Source organism: Pelophylax lessonae (genome assembly GCF_965119305.1).
Source record: "Pelophylax lessonae genome assembly, chromosome: 6".
Lineage (NCBI taxonomy): Eukaryota > Metazoa > Chordata > Amphibia > Anura > Ranidae > Pelophylax > Pelophylax lessonae.
In genome coordinates this window covers 225,433,221-225,458,296 of record NC_138773.1, presented here as the reverse complement: position 1 = coordinate 225,458,296, position 25,076 = coordinate 225,433,221, and the positions used below count along the sequence as shown (strand labels likewise).

The 25,076-nt window shown below is 44.5% G+C and overlaps 1 protein-coding gene across 2 annotated transcripts in view; it reads left to right on the top strand.

Moving 5' to 3' along the window:
- The window catches only part of LRRFIP1 (LRR binding FLII interacting protein 1), a 203,215-nt gene that overhangs the window by 158,887 nt on the left and 19,252 nt on the right, over positions 1–25,076 (top strand). The window contains exons 17-20 of one of the 2 annotated variants that reach the window (XM_082261021.1): positions 3,625–3,717; positions 3,962–4,054; positions 4,819–4,911; positions 5,607–5,718. In XM_082261021.1, coding sequence (XP_082117147.1) covers positions 3,625–3,717; positions 3,962–4,054; positions 4,819–4,911; positions 5,607–5,718 — 391 coding nt within the window. The remainder of the gene's footprint in view (positions 1–3,624; positions 3,718–3,961; positions 4,055–4,818; positions 4,912–5,606; positions 5,719–25,076) is intronic. The other variant, XM_082261022.1, reaches the window with a different exon arrangement.

Below are 25,076 nucleotides of genomic sequence, written 5' to 3'. Positions count from 1 at the left end.
TTCCCCTATATTGGACAGATGTCACCACAAATGCCAGTCTGTCCGGGTGTGGAGGTGTTCTCGGCAAGATTTCTGCTCAAGGAGTCTGGTCCCTGGAAGAATCCAGGTTACCTATCAATGTTCTGGAGCTGAGAGCGATCAGGGTTTGCCTAGTCCACTGGACAGAGTACCTTCAGGGCTGTCCAGTGCACATTCAATCGGACAAAGCCATGGCCGTGGCTTATATCAGTCAACAAGGGGGCACCAGAAGTGTCCTTGCGCCCTTGGAGGTGGCAAGCATCCTTCGATGGGTGAAACGCTTTGTTTCGGCTCACTCTGCTGTTAACATTCCAGGAGTGGCAAATTGGCAGGCGGATTGCCTCAGTCGACAGACTTTGGATCAAGGGGAATGGTCTCTCCATCAGGAGCTGTTCGAACAGTTGTGCCTTCATTAGGGCACTCCAGAAGTAGATCTGTTGGCGTCTCGGATCAACAGGAAAGTGCAGAGGTTTGTGGCCCGCTCTCGGTACCTTCTGGTATACGCCACAGGCACGCTGGTGGCTCAGTGGGGTCAGTATCAGCTGATGTATGCCTTTCCCCCTCTCAAGTTGCTGCCAAAACTTTTTCGCAGGATCGAGGCAGGAGGGATTCCGTCATCCCTGTGGCTCCGGACTGGCCTCACCGAGCTTTGTACGCCGACCTGGTCAGGGTAGTCGCAGATGTTCCTTGGAGACTTCCTCTCAGGGAGGATCTACTGTCTCAAGGGCCAATCTTCCATCCTGCTTTACAGTGGCTGGTTTTGACGGCTGGGCTGTTGAAAGCCAGGTGCTGAAGGACAGGGGATTGTCTGCTTCAGTGATCCCCACTCTGCATAAAGCGAGGAAAGCGACTTTTAGAAAGATCTATCATTGTACGTGGAAAGTTGTATATTGCGTGGTGCGAGTCTCTTGGGGTTCCCCCTCGCTTTTACTCAGTGCCTCGAATCTTGGCCTTCCTTCAATTGGGAGTTGGTCAAAAATTGGCCTTGTGTACTATCAAGGGTCAGGTCTCGGCCTTGGCATTTTTCTTCCAAAGGCCGTTGGCCACCCATTCCAAGTTTCAAAGAAATTTGCACTGCATACTTTGGATGTGGTTCGGGCAATCAGGATGTACTTGGCGACTACTGAGTCTTTTCGAAAGTTAGATTTGCTCTGAATACTCATGGATGGACCAAAGAAAAGGCTGCCTGCGTCTGCTGCGACTATTTCCAGATGGATTAGACAGACAGTTGTGCAGGCTTATCCAATTAAGGGTCAGGTTCCACCTTTCCCTGTTAGGGCGCATTCTACTCAGGCGCTTAGTGCTTCCTGGGCCTTTCGCCATCCGTCATCTGTGGTTCAGGTTTTCAAGGTGGCTACCTGGTTATCTGTTCATACCATCACAAAGTTTTACAAGGTGGATGTGCTGGCATCTGCAGATGCCTCCTTTGGCCGCACAGTTTTGCAGGCTGCCGTTTAAGGGTGTTTTTTAGTCTCCCTTGAGGGTGTTTGTTTCAGGTGGGTCTCCTCTTGTTGTTCTGATGAGACCTATGTTGCCTGGTTGGCTATGGTTAAGCCTTGGGGAATTATTTTCTGCTGTTCCCAACCCTCATTTTTATGGCACTGCTTGGGGACGTCCCTACTGTTATGAAGAACAGAGACTGCGTCCGTCAATGAACGATGGAGAAAATTGGATTTTTGTCTTACAGTAAAATCCTTTTCTCAAATTAATTGAAGGACGCAGTACCCGCCCCTCTATTTTGAGTTGGGTTGGTATTGTTTTCTCTGACATTGCTTTGATACAAAACTGACATCCTATAGCAGAGAGGGGGCGTATACCTCCTGGAACTGACCATAGGCATAGCTAGAACTTTTTTTCTGCCTTGTGTCCTACTCCTGTAGGGGGCAGTATAACCCTACTGTTATGAAGAACAAAATGCGTCCATCAATGAACAATAGAGAAAAGGATTTTACGGTAAGACAAAAATCCAATTATTGCATACTGTATCTGCTGTGTCATCTGAAAGTCTATCACTATTTCACCTATTGCATTTCTTGATCTGCCTAAAACTGTGTCTGAGTGACATAGGCATCTTAAGGTGTCTTAAGAAGGTTGGATCAATTGCTGCTCAATGGAATAAAGTAAGCCTTTCTGTTGCCATCTTTAAAATTATTCTAAAGCTAGAGACACACCTAACTATATAACCCTGATAAAATGGGTATCAATTAGAGCTAGTGAGAGCCTCTTATGAAGAGACTGCAGAGAGAGCATTTTATATACATTATACACTATACATTATGCATAATCTCGCAGGGTTTTGGCAAACTTGCAAGTGCAGAGCTTTAATTGCATAAATATAAGCTAGCCAAAAGAAGTGTTTATTTACTGAAGCTATGAAAAAAAATATTCTAATCTGACCCAGTCAGTTTTGTTGGCCTAATATGAACCCAAAGGACTGGCCAGCCTGTGCACACTAGAAACCTCCTCTCTGACACAAATATTCAACCGTTCTTTGTGCAGAGAGGGGTTAGATTGTATGGGTCACACATTAGTCTCTAGATACATAGGCAGATCTGCTCCACCAGCAGTTTTGTGGAGCTGACATTGACAGATAAAGTGACAACATTAGGGAGCAGAAATGCCACCACACAATCAGCTGTACACTCTGCAATTTGCTTAAGTTTATGTATATGCAGAATATAGTTTTGGATAGACCTGAGAAAAAATAGAACCCTTGTAGGGTTGTTATTGCCATTTATCTGTTCTCTTTGTCCTGGTGACCACTGTCATAGATACAGAAAGTGTTTGGAAACCAACAGTTTACAGTTTCTCCAGGAATCCAAGGTGAGGGTAAACCATCCAATGGGAACACTTTTTCAACTGATAACTTTCTAAAAGGGCAATTACCTTAACTTTGAGATGATTTCCTCTTACTTCCCATTGTGTCTCCAGGATAGGCAGTGAAAGAAATACTCTAAAAAGGGATACAGATGTGAAAAGAATAACTGGCATGATTAACCCTCCTCTAGTCTAGTCTAGTCTAGTTTAGTCTAAAATTAAAAAACAAAAACAGTTATTTTGATTACACATACACTTTAAAAGCATAGTCCCTTTCACTCATGCACTACAGGTTATTGAATGGGTACAGGATGCCCATCCTATGGGTGAAAGTGCAGACTTTGTATGTGCTTTTCTATGGGAGAACGTGCAGGAGAAAGCAATGGGGTTGATTTACTAAAACTGGAGAGTGCAAAATCTGGTGCAGTTTGCATGGTAGCCAATCGGCTTCAAACTTCAGCTTGTTTAATTCAGCTTTGGTAATAAAACATGGAAGCTGATTGGTTTCTATGCAGAGCTGCACTAGATTTGCAAACTCCAGTTTTAGTAAATCAACCCCTATGTGTCATTGACCCAGATAGAACTTGTGGCAAGTGAAATTTGAACCTCTGATTTGTATGGTTGTTACAGGTCAGTGACTCAGAAAATGTCATTTTTGGGGCAGCGTAACAGCCATGACATTTTTTTTGGGAAAGGGATTGGCAATGGCAGTCCCTGTGTGTCTCAGCACAGGTTAGGTCCACATGGTCACTCTCCTGACAGCAGATATCTTACTTGTTTTCTTTGCAGGAATCTGAACGACAAAAACACGACCAGAATGTCTTGCGTTTCCAGCTGGCTGAGATGAAGGAAGCATTGGAGCAAAGAGAGTCACTCTTAACAGTAAGGGAGGATACTTGCTGAGATTATCTAATTATCCATGAAGTTGCAAATGTAGATTTGCTGTTTTTCAGGCATCCTCAGATCTAAGCTATTTATAATGAGAATTTAATACAAGGGCCACAAGCATATTTGCTTTTTCCTATTTTGTATTGTTTCTCTCATCTTCTTTATCTAATCTTTACTGTTTACTTTCCTTAAATTCCTTCTTTGCTTCTGCACTTGCTGCCTGACTGCTGCCCATTAGGAGATCCGCCAGCTGCAACAAAAACAAGAAAACAGTGATCGAGAGATGTGTGACCTCAAGGAGACCATAGAATGGAAGGATAAAAAGATAGGGGTATGAATTCCTGTGGAGGATTGTTAGAAATTGTCACAATTTCCCTTGTCAAATCGTTCATACAATGTAAGGGAATAGACTGAGAATGTGTTTATTAAATGCACTGTGAAGACTATTAACTTTTTGAAGCCACTTGGGGAAAGAATCCCAGATTTGTAACAATCAGTTTAATATCACAGCTGCAGTGTAGTTACAGGAGTTTTTTTTTCTTATGGTATGTATTCCTCACAATTACCAATGCTCTTTTCCATTACTAGTCTCTCTTATACAATGTATAAAGTGCAGTATCCCTTTGCAAAAAAATTTGGTGATGGCTTACTGAAGTCAGTTGAAGTCTGATTCGTTACTCTGGCTCTCTTCTAAAATAAACCTGCGTTTCTCCATAAATTATCAAGCTGTTTCAATGAAATAGCTATTTGTTTTATTAGGCTAGACATCCCATTATTTTAACTAAAGAACCTTTAGAAATGATTACCGACCCAAGCTGTGAATTTTCCCCAGTCTTTACTGTTGGTATCCATAGCCATGTGTTTAGAAGTGTGACACATGCCTTGAACGGTGGCAGACCCCCTGCCCTATTAGAAGTGTGGGGAGGCATTATGATTATCAGTCCCTTAACCTGTCTGGGTTTCTATGCTGCATCTGTGTACCCTTACAGCTGTACTGTTGTCTCTTACTTTTACTTATGAATTCACCACCTTTATTTTTGCCTATCTTCTTCTGCGTCTCCTTGTGTCTTCTTCCTTACATCTGGGGAAGTGCAGGCTCTAGAGAGACAAAAAGAATTTTTTGAACCAATTCGCAGTGAACGTGATTCCCTCAGGGAAGAGGTGACCCGTCTGAGGGACGAGCTGAAGGTACAATAGATTTAACATTGACACTGTGTTTGATAAAAATATGTTCCTTTTAAATCATGTAAACGTGATTTATTAAAAAATAAATAAAAAATCTGTTTTCAGACAGATTTAGGTTTCTATGATTCTAAATACAGTCTGACCTTTAATAAGAGTTGCCCTTTAGCTGTCATGCTGCAGAGCCTCCCACAGTGTGTGGTCAGCTTCCAGATGACTAAAATAGTTTCTAGCTTTTAAGATTAAACAGCAAGAGACTATTTATAAAAAAAAAAAGCAAGACTTTATCAGTTAGGAGTTTGAAACAAGCGTATATTACTAAAGCATTGTTTGGTTACAGCAGTGTTTCTTAGTCCCCCTCTATGGCTACTGATAGGACTTGCATTCAACACTTCTAGTCTGTTGTATAAATGAGTCATTTTAAAAGGATCCACCCTAATTAATTATTTCATCCTTGATCACAAAAAGAGAAATAACAACTGCAAAAAAAAGTTCCTGGAGAGCAATCCCAAAACAATGATATGCAGAATGAATAATAATTTTAAAAATGCTTAATGCCTATGTTCTGCTATTCAACCCTTAAAAAATGGTTGGACAACTTAATATAATTTTCCTCTCTATTGGTATAGATTTTTTTTTTCTTACATTTAGAAAAATGTAGATTACCTTGTAAATGATGCATAGTTCTTCTCTCTCTTTAGAAACACGGCATAGCACTGGATTCTGTGGGCACCCCCAATGGAGACACTTCTTTAGAACCTCCTGTAAATGCAGATGGCCGTCCCGATCCACCAATAAGGGCAACGTCAATGGGTAAGTGGTTTTGTGGGTCATTCTCTCTGATTTCTTTCTAGCAAATCTGTTCTGAGCTTTAGTAACTTTCCACTAACCCTGCTTGCTGTGCATTGTGTAACTCTCCTAGCTCATTGCCTTGTAAGGGGAATTTCTGATACAAAACAGCTGCCCTCCTCCAAACTTAGAGCAGACAGACAGACATATAAAGACCTAATAGACTATAAAATAAGTGTCACGGGGGTAGTATTCAGTTCTCCCATGTAGTGAAGATTGTCTTCTCTGGACTGCCCTCCTTAAACCTGGTAATTATTTATTTGCTGTAATTTAGCAGCACATTCTGTTGAGGAATATAAGGGTTGGGGGTGCTCTGTGCATAAACATGTCTCTACTCCAAAGATTGTGTTTTTTTTTTTTGCTTTTTTTCCTGTTATGTCAGAGATAGCCTTTTTATTTCTTACCTAAAACAGACTGGTTTGGGGATCTGATTCCATCCTATATTCTCCTTAAGGAGGAGGACACAGTGATCTTAGAGGTTGGATTTGTATTATTGGGTAAAGGTTAGCACATCTTAGCTCTGGAAGATACATGTTTTACTATCTTAAATTAGGATTGAAAGGTGCCTATGCCTGGAATATTCTCTGTTTTCTGAATACCATGGGGCCATTAAAACAGACTGGAAGTGATGGCTGCTGTGGTATTTGGTAGCCCTTTTGGCCAGCACAGTGTCTTGTGTACATGTCAGATCTCTGAGGCTATGTGGCCGTGTCAAAAAAGGCAATTCTAGCAGAGATTCAAGGAGCAGGGAATGAGACAGAGGGTAAAGCTGAAGCATTTTGCCTACACGGTATAGGTTGGTCGAACATGAAGCCTATAAAGACTGCATCAAGACTGTGGATTGTGTAAATATGGGTTCCACTTTGCAAATGATGTGATGGTGGTTCTCAATCACGAAAAATTTGGGAGACCCTGGTTAAGTGCAGTAGCGTGCAGTTATTGGATTTTGTGGCCTTTGACCAAGGCCTCCTCGTCCACATCGAGAAAAACTGAAAAAGGTAATCGTAACCTAATATTCCAGGGCCACACTGGGAGGGCTAAAGGCAAAAAACCTTTTTGTGTATATTTACAGAATAGTGTTTAGGTTTGTTTTAACAAACCATATCCATATTAATATTTTAATGTAGCTCTTCCATCAGCTTTACAGAAATCTGCTAAGAAGCTTTTTAACCTTAAAGGAAGCCTGTCACAATATAATTATATAGTCTGTCCCCACTGACTTTTCCATTTGAAAAAGCTATTTGTCTGGCTTTCATGCCTAATGCTTTCACCTAAGTACTTTCTGAGACACTGATCCAAAACAAATACAAAGATAATCCCTTGTCTCTGTAAGAAATTTTGATCTATCACTGACTTTTATTTGTTGCATTCTTAGTCTGGGTCTGTGACTCAGAAGTAATGGAGCCAGAGCCATCATTATCAGAAATTAGCCAGCAGTGGCAGACCACATAGTTATCCTATAACAGATATATTTCAAAAACTGAAACTCTGCTTTGGTTAATGTTTCTTTTTTATGTAGCTGTCATCCAGGATTACCTTTCCCCTGCACTATCCAACCTGTTGCTACCTAACCTTCCTGGGCAGAAACTTTGATTCCTCCACTTCTGCTCTGTCTCTTTCTGAGCTCTTTTGGGCATGAGGGTTTAGATATTGTGCAGATCCTTCATTTTCTTGTCCATGGTTTTTTAGGCCCCTCAGAGGAAGCAGTGGAGAAAAAGGAAACTATGTCAGTGGTGGGTGAAATTCCCCCATCCGAGACTGAGCAGGCCAATCAGGAAGTACTACTGACTGCTCCGTTACAATCGCCACTGAATGCGGAAGTTGGAGATCAAATGCAAGAGCAAAATATTCAAGATCTTGCTCACAATTCAAATGATGATGTAAATATTGTTGGTACCCTCAGTGGCTGTCAAACAGGTCTAGAGCATCATGGAGGTATGCCACTTGATTCAGAATCAACAAGCAATGAATGTCAAATAGCAGTGGATAAACATGCTCCGGAAAATGTAAACAAAGAGGATTTAGAGCTAAGTTTTTCAGAAATGCCTAATGAGGCAACAGTGGACCAGAGGAACGCAAGCCCAGTAGAAAATGAAGACTTCCAGGATGCTCTGGATAATGTACTGTCTCCTTCAATGGCTGGTCAGTTCAGTGAAGCACACACAGTTTCTGTGGATGATTTTAGAAGCGATGACTATAACATCAGCCAACAAGACCTAAATAAGAAAGAAGACCAGTGTGATGCGCAGAGCACATCTATTGAAAGTAACCCTGTTCCTTACAATGAAGCTTTGGAGATTTCAGATTGTAGAGACAATGTTGTCATTACAGATGATGTAGGTGACCTCCATAGAGAGACAAAAGATGAACATGAAACAAGCAGCTCTGATGATTCTAGTCAGGATAATTTAGAAGGGAGTACTGCTGATGAGATGACAACTACAGCTGTAGAACATGAGGAAGTATGTGAGAGGGTGAAGCATGGGAAACAGTCTGTTCTTGTTGAGCCAGGGTTAGAGTGCAGAGAGAATGACTCTGAAAAAATAGATAATAAAAAAAACGACATATCTTTTGAGAAGGAATCCGTATCTGCAGAGACAGCCATTCACACTGATACTTATGATGTAGTTGAGAAGAAAAAGACTGATGTATCTCCGGAGCAGTCATCACAAGACATCCAGCTTATAAAAGAAGAGATACAACTGGCAGACAGTGCAAACAAGAACTATGGTGAGGTTTCAGAGCCTTGTATTTTAGGTAACATGCAAAGTGCAGATAAGAGTGAAGCACTAAGGAACAGTGAAAAGGATAGCATTAGTCATCTAGACCAACGCGAAGGTACAACAGATGCTGGAAGCACTGATGCTGATCTAAAAAGTCAGAAGAATGGAAAAATAAATAGTGCATTCCCAGATTTGCCAGGGGCTGAGTTATTGGATAAGAGGGAAGAAAACACATTTTCTGACACTCCAGTGTATGAGGAGAGTGAGAGAACCAATGAAACAATGAATATTGTCTTCTCAGATGCACCAGACAGGACAATATTAGATGAAGGAAAACAAGACAAAATTTCCGATCATCCAGTGTGTGACAAGACCGTGAACATTAATGAAAAAACAAATCCTGTCTGCCCAGATGCACCAGGAACTGAGTTATTGGAAGAAGAAAAAAAAGACGAAACTTCTGATCATCCAGGCAAGAGTGAGAACACAAATGACATCCCAGTTGTTGCAGAAACCCAAAAAGACTCTGTTCCCAGTGAGACTTTAAGTAGTGAGGGTGAGTCTACCCCAGAGGGGGAAGAATCTGATGATAATGACAATGAAGATGTGGCTGTACGAAGTGAAAAATACACTGGAGAAAGTCTACCATTGGGATCATCAGTGGACCAAGAATCTTCAGATGACATACGAATGGAGGACAGCTCAGATAGAGCTGGCAGAAAAGGAAAAGGCAAAAATAAAGAAGACTGTGTGGTTTCATGAATAAAAGAAAGATTGTTCATGCTATGTAAACCCCATGTGGCACCGCTGAATATTCTCAACAGTTTACCCAATTGCACTAGTTCCTTTTAATCTTTAGCTGTCATGTCTCTTGTGAACACATCCCTGAACTATGGGTATAATGTTCTGAAACTTATTTTTCAAACTTTAATAAAGTAGAAACAGGTCCCAAGGATGATTATTCCACTGTTTTACTGCAGCCCAAGTTTGAGAGAGAATTATTTATCTTTTTGAGCACATTCCTTTTGAAACATGTACTTATGATTTTTATTGGTTTGCACTTGTTTCTTCTTTGTGCAATATGGTATATATCATCGTAATGTTTTAATGTATTTTAGATTATTATGGCTCACTTCCTGGCTCTATTGCACGATTTTGTGAGAAAATGAATCTATTTATATTCTTATTTAAAGGGTTTGTTTGCCTTTACTGACTTCTGCCACAAACCTCCCTATGCATTACCAATACATTAAGATATGGTGTTTCTTTTTTTTAAAGAATGCTTACTTTTTCAGCTGCTCATTTCATTGCCTTCCACTCTTTATCCTTCCATCTGCAGGATAGATAGGGGAGAGCAGCGAAATGATTGCGTGTTTATGTGTTCAGGACAATAATGCATAGGGAGGTTTGTGACAAATATCAGAAAAAAAGATGAAATAACCCTTTAATAAAGTGTAGTAGTAACCCACAGCAATTAGCTAGAAATATTTCATACTAATGCCTCGTACACACGCAACGATTATCGGCCGACCGATCGGCCGTCTTTTGTCCAGAGTTGTGTTTTGTTGGTTGGAATGTGCCTAGACTGCACACAAATTTTTTCGGCCAACAAAAATCAACTTCAGAAGTGATGTCATGTTCTGGTTTACTTTCCGTGTGTTTTTTCTTCTCTGAGCATGCCCAGTCTTGCTCATCTGATTTTTGTCTGCCGAAATCTGTACTGACTCACGGAAAAACGGCCGTTGTGTTGACGGCCAACAAAAATTTTATAGCCTGCACACCAGATTTTTTTTTCGGCCGAAAAGTCGGAGTCTGTTGTCGAAAGCATCATACTAACAAGCCAAAAATCGGCCGATCGGACGTTGACTGAAAATTTGCGGCCAAATATCGACGCGTGTGTACGGGGCATAAGTGTTCTGAACTGGTGGAGTGAAGTTTGGTTGCTATGGTTTACTCCAATATGGACATAGCCATTGTTCTTTGTAGAACCTTATTATTAAGGTGAACTATAGATTCCATTCTTCAAGTGCCTTAATCGCTATGCCCTATAAATCCTAGTTTCCATTTTATGCAGGTTCCTCTGTTGAGCAGAGGTACCGAATTTCTTTAGTGTTATAAAATCTCTTACACCGTTACAAAGTTAGTCTTAGATTGCAAAGAGGAAGCAGAAATTAGTATAGTGTGGGAAGGGGTTATTTATTTCACATACTTTTCACTGGATCGTTGTATTGTCATAAGCTTGCATTCCATGTTAATTCTACCTTCAATGCACAAAAATAGTCTATGAAATCAATTTTAGTAGGTGTGTGTGGATAAGTGGAATTGGAAAATATAATATTCAGGGTTTACTAAGAATTGCAAATATTTTTCCAGATACTGGCAGCCTATTACAGGACATTTCCAACAGCAGAAATATTTGATAGTCCTCAAAACGTGCACCTGTTCTTCTTACCTACTATTGCAACCTTTACATTCTCGGTTAAATCCTTTATTGTGTTTTTTTTTTTTCAATAGGCCCCCATAATGTATGCTAGAATCACATTTAGTATAAGTGCAAAAGGTCACATTACTCCTTTGTTTTTCCAGCCTAGCAAAGTCTCTTTGGCTCTCAGTACGACTATTGGTTTTAGGATTGTGCCTAAATGTTAGCTACTTTTAGCCACAAAAATTCAATTCACTCATTATTGAAAAAATAAAACTGCTCTGTGAGTATAGTAATGCTCATTTTTGTTGTCTGATGTCAATCGAGCTTTACTGCCCTTCTGAAGACCATCACTATGCACTGCCTAAAACTATTTCTTGCTAGTGACTCAAACATTGGCAGTCTCCGTTTCATAAACGTATGAGATACATAGCAGAATATAGACATCTTTTCAATAAAAGATCTTATTAACAATGTTATACTCATTAATCTACATTGGTATGCAAACCTTGGATTTATAATAATTCGATTACATGCTTGCAGTTGCAGTGTAGCTTCTATTTGTTTTATTATTACATCTTTGTTAAATCCATCTCTAAAGTCCAGTCCCTACCGGATTGTAGCCTTTTAATGGCATATGCCTAGAATATGTTTAAAAATCGGTCTTGCTGCTGTTATGTGCTATTAATATTTATAACATGTACAGTCCCTCATTCTTATGAAAAAGAATTGTAGTCTAAACAAAAATCTTTATATAGTTTTTAATTGCAGTGCAGATTTCTAATAACAATTTGTGATTATCTAGCAATCTGTACTTTAAATATCATTCCATGTAGTATTGTGTCACCACCTTGTGGTAGAAAACAGATACTGTCTTTTATAAAGCTCAACATACGTCGTCAGCTGTAAAGTTAAAGCCTAAAAGGAAGTCCTGCTTTAACACCTCCTTCCTCTTCTCCCACTTTTGGAGTTTTTTTTTTTTTTTACTTTTTATTTTAGGGAGTGGATACCTTGTTTGTTTTAGCATGTACCAGCTCCCACTGTTCACCCTCCCTGCCCTGCCTTGCCCCACCCTCAGCCTTCGTCACAGGTCCTAAAAGGCTGCTGGTCTATTCACAAAGCGCAGCACAATGAGAAGCCAGCTGTAAAGCCGTAAGGAGTCGCAGCTGGCTTCTCTTAGTAAACATGCCGACACTGAGACAGGTGAAGAACTGTCCTGAGTGGGGATGATGCTGGATCCTTGGACAGGTAAGTTGTGTTTTTTTTTTCATTTTTATTAAAAGTTAGCAGCTACAGTATTTGTAGCTGCTGACCTTTTATTTTATTATTTTTTTGGAAGACTGAAGAATCGCTTTAACAATGGTTGAATTGTAAGTTTTATTCCTGCAGCTTAGCAGAGAAGTGGTATTCCGCTTTTAAATGGCTAATCGATCTTGGTCAGCTTTGCAAATTAAGATGATATACTATATGCAGTGACCATGCTGCCCTCTTTACGCTGCAGACATTCACATGATAAGTCCGCTTTGCTTATGTATACACTGTCTGTTACAAACAGAATCAGCTGCTGAAATGGGAGGAGTTTATCAATATAACATTTTGGACAAGAAAAAAACTGTATTGCTGTATCAGGCTGTATATAATGGAAATAAAGCATTTTTATTCTTTGAATGTTTTCCTTGTTCCATTTGTCAAGCACATTGCATTTAAGTGTATATCTATCTCATTGTTATGCACCTGGCATTCAGATGGACCACACGACACTCATAGATACTACATGATATTCAGACCACATAACACTAAGAACACATCACATTAAGATAGAGCAATCTGATAAACCATCCTACACTGACACTACCTGACGAGCACATAGATTGCCACAGTGCTAAGGGGAGAAATTCTGGGCTGCTCGATAAGGAAGAGTTTACCTAAGGGCTGTACACATGGGCCAAATATCAGATGGCATCAGTCAGTTCAATAGAAACCAGCCAACATTCAGCCCATGCGTATGGCAGCCAGTCCCACAGAAGTTTTGGCCGGCTTTTGTCGAAGGGGCATGACTGAAAAAGGTCTGCCGATAGGCATTTGATTAGGGCTCCCAGCCAATGGCTGAGAGCTCTGACCGCTGTGACCTAGCTGGGGGGCTGTCCCCCTGCTAGAACACAATAGCTCAGTGGGTAAGATCACTATACTAACATCGCACAGCAGCGCCTCATGAGCTCTTCTGTTTTTTTTTTTTTTCTTTTTTTACATTCAGCCTGCTGGGTTAAAAAAAAAAATGAGTGTGTACTAGGGTTTTGTTGACTATTGGCAGATTTAATATTTCTGTTTTCTTTGCTGTACCGTGAGGAAAAGGTGTGTACAGTGATACAGATTTGGATTCCTAAAAAGCTTGAAAATGTTATAAATTACAAAGCTTTTAGATCTGTGTCCTAAGCTGGATACACACTATACAACTTTTGTTAGATTTCCTTTAGATTTACCTTCAACTATGTAGTGGAAGGGCCTGCCTGATTGCATACAAATTGAAAGTGTTTAGTTTTGACCTCCATATTATATGGTTTTGGTAAATCTAAAGGAAAAAAAATCTAAAAACTATTGTACTGTGTGTATGGCCCATTAGGCTATATATACACCGACGATTAGGGCCAGTGCAAATAGTAGTGACAGGAAACAGGGATTCCAGCTGCAGCTCTCAGCGGCTTGGTGCGACTGCCGTCCCCGTTCACTATGACTGGTCACTGGGGGGGCACAGTGTGTGCAGCAGTGATCACTGCAGGAAATCGCTGGCTGTGCAGAGAGTTGCAAGCAACCTGACGTCATTCTAGTGAAAGGGGCCAGCGGCTACATGTAGCCGCTGAGAACCACAGAAGGAATCCAATTCCTGCTGTTAATATTCGCATTGACCCTAATCGCCGGTGTAAATGTAGCCCAACAATAAAGTTGTACAAAATAGGGCCTAAAGTATAAACTGTAGTGTCAGGCAGACTGACAAAGTTTCTAGATTGAAATCCATTAGGCAGAGTGAATGCTTTGTGTTCAGCCTCACCAGTGAAATTTATTGCAGCCGGGAATGTCGCCACAGTCTGTACTCAGCTAAATACTTGAGTCATTAAGTGACTTTAAGGCCTCATGCACACTGGAGGTTCTCAAAATGTCAGTAGAAAGCTGAAGCTGTAGAAGGCGTGTTTCAGTATTTTTTAGCTTTTTTCAGCTGTAGCATTTTTTAGCATTTATTTTTAGAAAAACTATACTCCCACAAAAGCTTATGGCTCAAAAACGTTGATAAAGTCGGATAGCCGCGTTTTTTTTTATCTTTTACCCGAGTTAGAGTTTTTACAGCTGAAAAATGCCTCCTAAAACCCATTAGTTCTGGGATTTTTTACAGCCATAAAACTGCTAATAACAGCCTGTGTGTGCATGGACATATAGGATAACATGCTGGGGAGTTTACTGGCTGCAGAAAAAAAATGTCTGACGCCAAAAACATCAGCTGTAAAAACATCCCGTGTGCATGAGGCCTTATAAGTTAAATGGTCTTGAAATCTGATGACTCTGATCACCTGCACAGCAGTGCTTATAATGGGAGAGCAAAAATCAGGCAGTTTACCATTTAATATAAAGACCAAGCATCTAAACACACAGTTCACCTGTAGAGCCAAACAGCCCAAGTGTGTCAATGTGCCAAGAGACAAACTTCAGAGACAATTTTTTGAAAATTGTTATGTATGCTGTGTCGGTACTTCAGTCTATTGTTTCTTCCTTGATTCCATCACCTGTTACTCCCATCAATTGTCAGTTTGTGAGTGGCTGGTAAAAACCTGTTGCACGGTGCTATTTATTAAACGGAACTAAACTCTCTATCTGAACAGCCCAACCTGAAAATCCGATTTACCGGTAATTCATTTTTAATGTTCACAGCAAACTCTCCCATCCATCCATGTCCACATGCTTTATTTTAAAGAAAAAAAATCACTTTGCAAAGCCCCCTAGCATTTCTAGTCGCGCCCATTATATGTAAGGGCAGATGATTAAAGCGGTTGTAAACCCTAAAACCTAAAAAAAAAAAAAAAAAAAAAAAAAACCCTGCAAGACAAAGGCATAATGAGCTAGTATGCATCGCATACTAGCCCATTATGTGTAACTTACCTTAGAACGAAGCCCCGACACGGACCCCCGGACATCGCTGCGGGCGCTGCCATGATCCCTCGCCGTCTCTTCCGGGTTCGGCGGCTCCGGCGCGGTGAGTGGCCAGAAGAGACGGCTCCGGCGCGATGATTGGCCGGAGCCGCGATGACGTCACTCCCGCGCATGCGCACGGGAGTGATTTTTCCGGCAAGCTCCCGGCAAGTTAATTGAAGGTCCCCCCGGACCTTCAGAGCGCATGCGCTGCTCGCACGAGCGGCTGCATGCACTGTAAATATCTCCTAAACCGTGCCGGTTTAGGAGATATTATTTGTACCTGCAGGTAAGCCTTATTATAGGCTTACCTGTAGGTTAAAGTGCCAAAAAGTGGGATACTACCGCTTTAATGTAGCATTTACTTTCCTAAGTCCATCTGTCCTTGGGTCGGGCATGCAGGCAGGAGGGCGTGTTTAGCTGAGAAAGCTGCTTTCTTCTTTAATCCTGATGAAAGAAATAAAAAAAAAAACTGCCAGTGATGACCCCTGGGATATGACATCCTTTTGGCCTAGGCCAGAAACCAGGAAGCCACCACAAAAAATGTAAAAAAAAAAAAGTAGATATACTTTCCTATCAATTTGCTAATGCTAGAATTAAAAATAGTTCATGATGATTGAGAGAGTTTAATCCCACTTTAACTTGCTGTACTAGATTTTCGAAATTTAATTACAAATTCTCAGGCTTCCATGAGCCAAACATCTGATTATCCAGGGAAATGAACTTTACAGCATACTTAAAGCGGATTTCCAGCCATTCACTCACCTGTCCAACGGTCCAGCGATGCGGCCGCCCGAAGCCTCGATCCTCTCCCTCGGCGCCGGCATCACTGCTGTGGGAACCCGGCTGTGACAGTTTGCGGCTTCACAGCCGGGTACCCACTGCGCATGCGCGAGTCGCGCTGCGCGTCTTGATTGGCCGGCAATCTTCTGGGACCTCTGACATGTCCCAGAAGATTGCAGGGAGGGAGGGGGAGAGGAGAACTTCCGTTCAGGGCGCCGGGGCGCTCCGAGCAGAAGTGGGAGCGGGTACCTGTCAAAACTAGGTACCCGCTCCCCCCCAAAAAAATGACATGCCAAATGTGGCATGTCAGCGGGTCAGGACTCCCTAAAGCGGAAGTTCCACTTTTCGGTGGAACTCCACTTTAAGCAAACTGTGACACCAGGAGGCTGCCACTATAATGGGCTAATCATTAGCAACCAAGGCATTCCCTACCCTGCAACTGTACATATACACTCCCCTTGTATACATGTAGATGTTGGGCAGGGATTGCCCCCGCCGCAGATGATTGCCTCGGTACAGGTGATTGCTTTCCTGAAGGGCTTGCTTGTGGGTTCCAACTAGTATCCAAAGTCGTCCCTAATAACCATATATTTAAGAATGACGTATGTAATTTGCTCATACATATATTTTTATTGTTTTTCTATGCGTGTGTACGCCTTCGGTTATCCTAAATCTATTTAATATAGCATTCACTATGGGACAGTTACCAAACTTGCTACATATTAGGCAGTAACACATTTTGTAGCAACTGATCTGATCTAGGATTGCAGGTTGATTAAAACATTCTTGCAATCTCTGCCGCACAAAAGTAGCATTGAACAAGTTTTGATTATTTGTATGAATGTTTAGGTGAGCAACTATTGTGAATACAATGACAAATCTGCTACAGATGTGTTTGGACAGCTGTCCAGATTGCACACACAGGGGTCAAAATGCACTCAAATTCTGTCACAATCCCTTGCTAAAAGAAAGACCTCTGGATCTGCAGCATATAGGTGCCTGATTCTATGAGTATCTAGGTTGAATTCCTATCCCACCCTACCTCATGTAGGCCTTCTTTTGAAAGTTGATCTCTAGGCAGATATTTAGATAAGAAAACAAATGCTGTTACGTATATATTAAAACCAATGCTTTGACGTTCAGGTGGTATATTATAAATGCCTGAATTTTACTTGATATCAGCATTTTGTAATGCGCTGTGCAGCAGTGGAAGAAGTAGGGGGCAGTGCATGCAGCCAATCAGGTCTCTCACATTCACATGCTGAAAAGGAACATGCTGGCAGGGGGGAAAGCAGAGACATGTCTTCCTCTGCTGTGTTATTCACATGACTGGCTTTGGCAGGTAAAATAGCAAAAAAAAAAAATATATATATATTTTACACATACACACACTGCTCAAAAAATTAAAGAAACACTTCTGGACCAGCAGGACCAGCCCCCTTAATGACCAGGCCATATTTTGTGATTCGGCACTGCTAACAGACAATTGCGCGGTCATGCGACACTGTACCTAAATAAAATTGATGTCCTTTTTTCCCACAAATAGAGCTTTCTTTTGGTGGTATTTAATCACCTGTGGGATTTTTTAGTTTTTGCGCTATAAACAAAGCAAGAGCGACAATTCTGAAAAAAATATATATTTCTCTTACGTCCTCCGACAGTCGCCGCCCACTTCATATTCATCACCAATGGGGTTATGTCCTCTATTCCGTAGGAGTAGCTAGGCAATAGAATATGTTAGTACAAAGACTTTTAACATATCCCACCCCCAGGGGGTGGTCCCCTCAGTACATAACCCTCCACTTCCTGTATCCAACTCAGTTTCATTTGTCTAGCTGTCAGGAGTAGCTGGAAGTTTCTGTGCTGGGGCACCTTGTCTCAGCTCTCTTTCCTTTCTTTGGATTTTATTTGAGTTTTTTCTCTCTTTCTTGTTAGCTGTTATTTTACCAGCGTTAGTTAGTTCTTCGGAAGAAGAGGATCATGCGGGCTGCGTCTCGGGCTGACCCCCCTGGTAGCAGGCTGTGGGTCAGTGGTTTCTCAGCCCGCCATCGAGCGTTCAGTCAGGTATCGCTCCTGAGTTATCTGAACGACCCATCCCTGTTCCGTGCAGGGATGCTAGGTGAGGTGGCTACCTCACCAGACGCTGTGCGGTTTCTCAACCCACCTTCTGATGCGTCCTGGATGCGACTCTCCCTGCCTCATGTGCAGCGGTTTGTTCGCCTGTGCGGGTCCCCCACGCCATGTAAGAGGTAAGTGCATTTATGTGGGGACCTGTCTGTCTGGGGGGTGTCAGTCTGGGACTGTGTACCTTGCCCTGTGTTCACACTATTACGTTTTCCCTATCTCTCACATTGCATGCTGTGGGCTGCAGGAGGGGGGGCTGGCTGCACTCTGTGTCAGTTTTCTGTCTGTGTGAACGGCTGTGTGCTGTGGGGCTTGAGTTTCTCATGCTTGGGGCACATTACAGCGCCGCTGCGGCGGTTTACCATGTTCCTTTTTTGGGCAGATGGTGTGTTTTACTTCACCCTCATGGGGTGTGGGAGCGGCGGTTTCGGCGCCGAAACGGCGCCATTTTGGCTGCGATCGCTCCGGCTGCATGTTTTACATGCATGGTGGCCATTTTCTTGTAGCCTCCATAGGCTTTAATAGAGCGCCCTGTATGCCAGCACTTCCTTTCCTTCAGGAGCACCGCAGGCAGCAGCAGCAGCACCGATCTCTCCAGGTTCATTTCTCTCTATTCCCTGTATCCTGCCTTGGTATACTTGTCCCTGTGGGGGTCCCTTGTGTGGGGTGCTTAGTGTGAGTGGGCTACGATCGCAGCGCTCTCTTAAAGGGGCGGTCACCCATTTATTTTTGCTACTACAGGGGCATGGATTCTCAGGAATGCTAGTTTCCTGCCAATTTAGTGGGAAGCCAGGGGACTGCGGTTTCCCCCCCCCGGGGGGGATTTGGCTGCGATTGTGGCTAGCCTTGCGACTCAGGTGCAAATGCTGGTGGCTGCTCAATCCTCTAAAAGGCCCAGAGTTTCAATTTCCTCTGATTCAGAGGGTGATGGTACTGGGGCTGCTGTGGCAGAGATCTCCTTATCGGGGTCTCGTTCCTCCCTGGACCTTATAGGGTCAGAAATGGAGGCTGAGGTAGAGGGGGTTGATAATTCTCCCCCTGGCTCGTCTGAAGAGCTTGCACTCATGGATGAATTGGTTGCTTCTATCAAGCAAACTCTGCGTTTGGAGGAGGAAACATGTCCTCCAGCTGCCTTGGCGGCTTATGGGACGCAGAAAAGGCGCAAATCATCGCAGATGTTTCCATGCACTGATGATTTTCAGCGCGCTGTGAAAGAACGATGGCGTAATATACGCAAACCTTTTGCTGTACCAAGTAGGTTTAAGCTGCGCTATCCTTTTACGCCCGCTACTGATGGGCGTTGGTGTGTCCCACCTCCGGTGGACCATGCGTTAGCAGTTTTGAACAAGTCCACTGCGATTCCTGCTGAAGACACCCCGGTGTTCCGGGATGCCACGGACAAGAGGATGGAGTCCCTTGCCCGTCGTACCTATTCTATTATGGGTTCTATGTTGAAAGCTTTATTTGCTTCACTTATGGCGGACCAGGCGGTCGCGAGCTGGACGCAGGTGCTTAGGCGTGTCCTGGTGGCTGATTCTGCCCCCCAGGCGACTTTGGATATGGTGGATCAAATCCACCAGGGTGTCATGTATTTGTGTGATGCGGACCTGGATATGGTTCCATTGGCTGCACGTGTACACAGTGTGGCGGTGTTATCTCGCCGCCTGGTTTGGTTGAAGTGTTGGTCTGTGGATCAATCTTCACGTAAGACCTTGGCCAATCTGCCTTTTGATGGTTCTCGCCTTTTTGGCGAATCCCTGGATGCCCTAATTAAAGGGGTCACGGGGGGTAAGAGCACGCTCTTACCTCAATCCCACAAGACTAAGACGGCTCCTGGAAAACAGAATGCTTTCTTTCGGCCCCCTCAGGGGTCCTTTCGTGCCTTTCGGTCACACTTTGGGGCAAGCCGTCCAAGGGTCAAGGCTCCCGCAAGAAGCCGTGGGCAGGTAAGCAAAAGTCCGGCCAATCCGGTTCTGCGGCCCACAACAGTGCGGCCTGAAGGGGCGCCCTCACCCACTTCACAGGAAATCGTTCGATCTGGCTACTAGATCGAGTTTCTCTCTCGGCCGGAGAGCAGATTTTTTCCCTCAAGTCTTCTGTTATCCCCGGAGCGTTTGCGGGACCTGCATCTAGCGGTGCAGGACCTGAGGGCTCAGGGAGTGGTGGTCCCGGTGCCTCATCGGGACAGATTTCGAGGGTTCTATTCCAATCTGCTCACCGTGCCCAGGAAGGAGGGCAAGGTGCGTCCGATTCTGGACTTGAAGGCGCTGAACCGCTTTGTGCGGGTGCGCAAGTTCCGCATGGAATCCCTGCGGTCGGTGGTGGCTGCCCTGGTTCCGGGGGAGTTCATGGCTTCCATCGACTTGAAGGATGCGTATCTTCACATCCCGATTTTCGAGGGTCACCAGAGGTACCTTCGATTCGCCATAGCGGAAGATCATTACCAATTTGTGGCGTTGCCTTTTGGTCTCGCCTCGGCTCCGAGGGTGTTCACCAAAGTGCTGGCACCGGTTCTGGCTTTGTTGAGGGCCCAGGGCATTTCGGTTCTGGGGTATCTGGACGATATTCTGGTTCGGTCTGCGACCAGCCAGAGTCTGGAGAAGGATCTGTCCGTCACGTTGCAGACTCTGCAGGAGTTTGGTTGGACGATCAATTTTCCAAAGTCGACATTGTGCCCATCGGTTCGGATTTCTTACCTGGGTATGATTCTGGACTCTGTCCAGGCGAAGGTCTTCCTGCCGGAAGAAGAACTCGCAGCTCTTCAGGAGGCAGTCAGGTCCCTCAGGGACGTTCCATCTTCGTCCATTCGGACGTGCATGCGGTGTCTGGGATTGATGGTCTCGGCTTTCGAGGCGATTCCCTTCGCCCAGTTTCACACTCGGGATCTCCAAGCGGAGATATTGTCCAAGTGGGATGGGCGTCCGCAGTCTCTGGATCTCCAGATGTCATTGAGTTCTCAGACCAGAAGGGATCTTCTGTGGTGGCTTCAATCCCCCTCAGTATCGGGGGGCAAGTCTTTTCGTCCCCTTTCGTGGACGGTGATCACCGCGGACGCCAGCCTGTCGGGCTGGGGTGGTGTTCTGGGCGTTCTGTCCGCCCAGGGTGTTTGGTCGACGGAGGAATCCTCCCTTCCGATCAACGTTCTGGAACTGCGAGCGATACTCCTCTGTCTTCGTCGTTGGACGGACAATCTTCACGGCTACCCGGTTCGGGTGCAGACGGACAATGCCACGGCGGTGGCTTACATCAATCACCAAGGGGGCACCAGGAGTGCCCGGGCGGCTCGAGAAGTGGCCGCGATTCTGTCTTGGGCCGAGACGCATGTCCCGGCAATATCGGCAGTTCACATTCCGGGGGTGGAAATTTGGCAGGCGGATTATCTGAGCCGCCAGACCCTGGACCAGGGGGAATGGTCCCTTCACCCGGCTGTCTTCCAGATGTTGTGCGCGAGGTGGGGTCTTCCGGAGGTAGACCTGTTCGCGTCTCGTCTGAACAACAAAGTACCACGGTTCGTGGCAAGGACGCGCGATCCTCGGGCAGACGCGTGGGACGCATTGGTTGCCCCGTGGCATCAGTACCAACTGATGTATGCGTTCCCACCGATTCAATTGCTGTCCAGGTTCCTTCGCGGAACCGACCACGGTGATTCTTGTGGCACCGGACTGGCCTCGCCGGTCCTGGTACGCAGACCTCGTAAATCTGGCAATCGACGCCCCGTGGCATCTGCCTCTTCGAGAAGATCTTCTGTCGCAAGGACCGATCTTCCATCCTGCTTTACAGTAGCTGGCTTTGACGGCCTGGCTGTTGAAACCGAGTTCCTGAAGAACAGGGGTCTTTCCCCTGAGGTCATTCACACCTTAATAAATGCGAGGAAGTCTTCCTCGGGGAAGGTTTATTACCGTACTTGGAAGGCGTATTTTGCCTGGTGCGAATCCAGGGGTTTCTCTCCTGACACTTATTCGGTGTCTAGGGTGTTGCCCTTCCTTCAGACGGGTGTTGACCAGCGTCTGGCGCTGGCCACGATCAAGGGTCAGGTGTCTGCTTTGGCCGTTCTTTTTTCAACGGCCTGTGGCATCTGATTCTTTGGTTAGCACTTTTGTGCAGGGGGTACGTCATCTGATCCCTCCTAGGAGGGACCCTCTTCCCCCTTGGGACTTGAATCTAGTTCTATCAGTATTGCAGCGTGCTCCTTTTGAAAGGATCAGGGAGATCTTGCTGTCTTTGTTATCCAAGAAGGTCGCCTTTTTGGTGGCTATCACCTCGGCTCGTCGAGTGTCGGGGCTGGCAGCCTTGTCCTGCAAGTCTCCGTATCTGGTTGTGCATTTGGACAAGGTGGTCTTGCGACCTAACCCTTCTTTTCTTCCAAAAAGGGTTTCGGACTTTCATCTCAATGAGGACTTTGTCCTACCTTCGCTTTGCGCGAAGCCGAAGCATCCGTCGGAGGCGTTGCTTCACTCCTTGGATGTTGTCCGGGCGATTAGAGTCTATCTCAAATCGACTGAGTCTTTTCGCAAGTCGGATGCCTTGTTTGTCCTTCCGGAAGGTCCTCGGAAGGGCATGGCGGCGTCGGCTTCTACAATCGCCAAATGGATCAGACAGACCATTGATCAGGCCTATGCTTTGATGGGGAAAGTTCCCCCTGTACCTGTGAAGGCGCACTCTACCAGATCTCTGAGTACGTCTTGGGCCTGTCGTCATGGGGCCTCTGTGGCCCAGGTGTGTAAGGCGGCGACTTGGTCGACCGTACACACTTTCACGATATTCTACAGAGTAGATGTTCAGGCATCGGCTGATGCTTCCTTTGGCCGCAAGGTTCTTAGTGCGGCAGTTCCCTAGAGCCCTTGTTACGGGTTCTTTGGCTTTTTGGGATATTTGTTTTTTCCCTGGGTTTTCTTGCTCCTGTTGAGCGAGTGTTTTGTTCTTATGCCCAACTGGTTTCCTTCCTTTGGTAAGGTTCCTTTCTCTAATGGGGAGACGGCGTTGCCTTGGGCGCGGCTGCGTTCTTCCCACACCTCATGTTTACACTGCTTTGGGACATCCCCATTGGTGATGAATATGAAGTGGGCGGCGACTGTCGGAGGACGTAAGAGAAAACAGAATTTTTGTAAAATCTTACCTGTAAAATTCCTTTCTCTGAGTCCTTCGACAGTCGCCGCCCCCGCCCCTCTTTTGGGGTTTTGATGTACTCTCTACTGCTATTCCACTGAAACTGAGTTGGATACAGGAAGTGGAGGGTTATGTACTGAGGGGACCACCCCCTGGGGGTGGGATATGTTAAAAGTCTTTGTACTAACATATTCTATTGCCTAGCTACTCCTACGGAATAGAGGACATAACCCCATTGGTGATGAATATGAAGTGGGCGGCGACTGTCGGAGGACTCAGAGAAAGGAATTTTACAGGTAAGATTTTACAAAAATTCCGTTATTTCACATTCGGCTATAAACATTCCCAAAAAAAAAAATGTAAAAATCTAAATTTTTTTAACATTTTAGGCCAATTTGTTTTCTGCTACATATTTTTGGTAAAAAAATCGCAATAAGCGTATTTTGATTGGTTTGCGCAAAAGTTATCGCGTCTACTAACTACGGGAAAGATTTGTCATTTTTATTTTTTTACTAGTAATGGCGGCAAGCTGCGATTTTTTGCGCGCCTATGACATTGCGGCGAACAGATCGGACCCCTGACTGACATTTTTGACACTTTTGGGGGGACCAGTGACATTACTACAGTAATCAGTGCTAACAATATGCACTGTTACTGTAATAATGACACTGCCAGGGAAGGGGTTAACACTGTGGGTGATCAAGGGGTTAAATGTGTACCTAGGGGCGTGTTTCTAACTGTGGGGGGCGTGGCTTGTGAAATGATCAGAGACCTGTGTTCCTATATAGGATCACAGGAGCTCTGTGATCATTCCATGGAAAAGAACGGTCAGCTATGTTTACAACAGCACACCGTTGTTCTCTCTCAGTGGTGAATGATTGAGGGTGTCAGGTGGCAATCGGAGCCCTCTGCCCTGTGCATCGGCTTCCCCGCTGACGAGCGGGGGCGCGCCACCACGGGTGCTCTCGCCACGTAGTTGTAGGCGTGCGAATGACTTATAACTACGTAGGTTTGCATAGGAGCGCCTGCCTGCCGCAGTATAACTACGGTGGGCGGTTGGCAACAGGTTAATCAGAGTATAGCATCAAGTCAATTAAACTCCTGGGATATTGATCTAGTCAGTTAAGTAGCAGAGGGGGTTGTTAATCAGTTTCAGCTGTTTTGGTGTTTATGAAATTAACAGGTGCACCAGATGGGCAACAATGAGACAACCTCCAAAACAGGAATGGTTAACAGGTGATGATCACTGACATTTTTTACCTACTCATCTTTTCTGACTGTTTTTTTCTAGTTTTGCATTTGGCTAGGGTCAGTGTACCTACTGGTAGCAGGAGGTGATACCTGGACCCTATAGAAATTACACAGGCAGCCCAACTCCTCCAGGATGGCACATAAATACGTACCATTGCCAGAAGGTTTGCTTTGTCTCCCAGCACAGTCTCGAGAGCATGGAGGAGATTCCAGAAGACAGGTAGTTACTCAAGGAGAGCTGGACAGAGCCATAGAAGGTCCTTAACCCATTAGCAGGACTACTATCTGCTCCTTTATGGAAGGAGGAACAGGATGAGCACTGCCAGAGCCCTACAAAATGACTCCAGCAGGCCACTGGGGTGAATGTCTCTGACCAAACAATCAGAAACAGACTTCATGAGAGTGGCCTGAGTGCCTGAGGTGCTCTAGTGTGCTCTGTCCTCACTGCCCAGCACCATGGAGCCTGATTGGCATTTGCCATTGAACACCAGAACTAGCAGTTCCTCCACTGGCACCCTGTACTTTTTAATAGATCAGAGCAGATTCGCCGTGAGCAGACGTGCAAGGATCTGGAGAACGTTATGCTGCCTGTAACATCATTCAGCATGACCGGTTTGATGGTGGGTCAGTTATGGTCTGGGGAGGCATATCCATGGAACAACTCACCAACCTCTACAGGCTAGACAATGGCACCCTGACTGCCATTAGGTATCGGGATTTGACTGACCCATTGTCGG